The 2,500-nt window shown below is 41.9% G+C and overlaps 2 protein-coding genes across 2 annotated transcripts in view; one reads left to right on the top strand and one right to left on the bottom strand.

The window, feature by feature from the left end:
• ENH_00083790 (elongation factor ts, putative) overlaps window positions 1-629 on the bottom strand; it is a gene marked incomplete at both ends in the record, with an annotated part of 2,105 nt that extends 1,476 nt beyond the window's left edge. Inside the window, one exon of the mRNA XM_013583471.1 lies at window positions 146-629. Within this exon, the coding sequence (XP_013438925.1) occupies window positions 146-629 (484 nt within the window). The remainder of the gene's footprint in view (window positions 1-145) is intronic.
• Window positions 630-1,583: 954 nt separating this feature from the next.
• Window positions 1,584-2,500, top strand: part of ENH_00083800 (hypothetical protein, conserved) — a gene marked incomplete at both ends in the record, with an annotated part of 4,235 nt that continues 3,318 nt past the window's right edge. The window contains 2 exons of the mRNA XM_013583472.1: window positions 1,584-1,712; window positions 2,415-2,480. Of these exons, the coding sequence (XP_013438926.1) occupies window positions 1,584-1,712; window positions 2,415-2,480 (195 nt within the window). The remainder of the gene's footprint in view (window positions 1,713-2,414; window positions 2,481-2,500) is intronic.

Genomic DNA, 2,500 nt, shown 5'->3' on the forward strand with positions numbered 1-2,500 from the left:
AGCAGCAGCAGCAGCAGCAGAAACAGCAACAGCAACGGCGAAGAGCAGCAACAGGCGCGCCGAACAGCAGCAGCAGCAGCAGCAGCAGCAGCAGCAGCAACAGCAGCAGCAGCTGCAGCAGCAGCAGCAGCAGCAGCTAGCGGACCGAGTTCGTTGGCAGCAACAGCTTTTGCTGCTTCGCTTTTGGGATGTTTTTCTGCAAAAGTTTTTAAAATTTGATTTGCAGAAATAATTTCCAAACCCCACTTTTTGGCGAGGTGTACAGACACCTGAGATCTGCTGCTGCCAGGCAGCCCCAGCAGCACCAGCGTTAGCGGGGGCCCCACGCGGCGCTGCTGCTGCTGCTGCTGCTGCTGCTGCTGCTGCTGCTGTTCCTGCTGCTGCTGCTGCTGTTCCTGCTGCTGCTGCTGCTGCTGTTGCTGCTGCTGCTGCTGCAGCAGGTCGCTCATGCTGCTGCTGCTGCTGTTCTCAGTGTCTTGCAGCTGCTTCAAATAGTCTATTAAGTACTGCAGCGGGTCCTGCGGCTGCTGCAGCAGCAGCAGCCGCAGCAGCTGCTGCAGCAGCTCTCTAAGGCCCTGCGCCTCGGCATACTCTTCGCATTTCTTCGCGAATTCTTTCTCAGATTCCATCGCCAAACCCTAAACCCTAAACCCTAAACCCTAAACCCTAAACCCTAAACCCTAATTTTTCAACCTCGCGACCGCGCGCGTATCTATCTATTCCTTTTTTTTTATTTCTTATTTTCCATGTCTAGAAAAGAAACAAATAAACTTTATTTAAATTCTTTTTTAATTTTATTTAAATTCTTTCTAAAGATGCAGCAGCAGAAATGCTCTTGAGGCACTTGCTGCTGTAAAGACCCCTGGGGGCCCCCGGGGCCCCCAGGGGCCCCAGGGGGCCCCCAGGGGCCCCCGGGGGCCCCCAGGGGCCCCCGGGGGCCCCACGGACTTGAAAGGGGGCCCCCAGGGGCCTCAGGGTTTGCTTTATAATTGAAAAGTGGAAATTGAATTTATTTAAAACTGAAAAGTGGAATTTTAAACGGAGAATGGAGGAAGTTGTGCTGGAAGGAGCTGCTGGCGTGCGAGAGCGAGGTGACCTCGAGGGGGCTCTGAGGGCTTGAACAAAATAGTTTTGTTTTATTTTATTTAATTTTATTTAATTTTATTTAATTATTTATATTTTTTCTCAATTTTAAACCTTTATTTATTTCATTTCCCGAAAAAAAACGAACTTCAGCGCGCCAACTGTTGCCTGCGGTGTCCGCTGGGGTCGCCAACGGAAGGCAAACGCGAAAAAGATGAAATTAAATGCATTTCTTGTTTTAAAACAACAAATAATTGAAAAGCAAACAAAAATTTGCATTTAAATGGATTATTTATTCAATAAAAAGTAAATATATTCGCAATAAACAAGTTCTGGTTGGCAGTCGGTCTCGCGCTCGTTCTCTGGGGTGTACGTACACTCGAAAGCTCGCACTTGCTGCTGCGGATTCTGACGGCTCCAAGCCGCCATTTTTGCGGATTTAAATGCCATTATTTATTTATTTATTTATTATTTGTTTTTTGTTTTGTTGGAAAGCCAAAATGCAGCAGAAAGAAGCCGAAAACGAGGCAAATCCTGCGGATTTATCGCTGCGGACGAACAAGCTGCGGAACTTGATTTTGCTGCAGCGTCTGGGTCTAGAGCTGCCGTCTGACGACGCCAGAATCCTCGTAGGACTTCGAAATGAAGAATAAATAAACAAATAAACGAAAATAAATTAAATAAATATTTATTTGTGTTCAATTTCGTTCAATTTGGCGCTTGTTGGGCCTCCTTTGCCTTTTTCCTGGTGTCTAGACACCGCAGCCCGCGGCACCAAACGCAGCAGCAACTGAAACTCTTTTTTCTTTTTTCATTTTTAATTCTTTTTAGTCTTTTTGGAACTTCTTTTGTCGCCAAAAAGACTTTCAAAGTTCTCTTATTCCACTCAAATATTATTTCTTTTTTCTTTTAATTTTAAATAATTCTATTTGGACCAATGGTCCACTGTCCTCGCCCGCTGGTCAATGGCCGACGTAGCAAATAAACAAATAAATAAATAAAAGCCAATTAATTAATCAATTAATTAATCATTTAAATAAAGATTATTTATTATTTATTTATTTATTTATTTATTTATTTATTTATTTATTTATTTATTTATTTATTTATTTATTTATTTATTTATTTATTTACTTAAATCGACAAACTGCATGCGAGGAGTCGAAGGACTTTGGCTCTCTGTAAATAAATTATTATTTTTCTTTTTTCTCTTTTACTTTTATCTATTATGTTGATATCTTTTCTTTCTTTTCTATTTTTGTTTTTTATTTTTTTATTTTTAGTTTTTTATTTTTTATTTTAATTTAATTTTTTTATTTTTTATTTTTCAGGATTTGAGGCGGCAGCTCCACGAGGTCACTGCTGAGCTCGATTTCAAAAAAGTCTCTTATGCCCAGGTCTGCTGCTGCTGCTGCTG

The sequence above is a fragment of the Eimeria necatrix genome, genomic scaffold (assembly GCF_000499385.1).
Source record: "Eimeria necatrix Houghton genomic scaffold, Enh_scaff947, whole genome shotgun sequence".
In the NCBI taxonomy this organism is placed as follows: domain Eukaryota; phylum Apicomplexa; class Conoidasida; order Eucoccidiorida; family Eimeriidae; genus Eimeria; species Eimeria necatrix.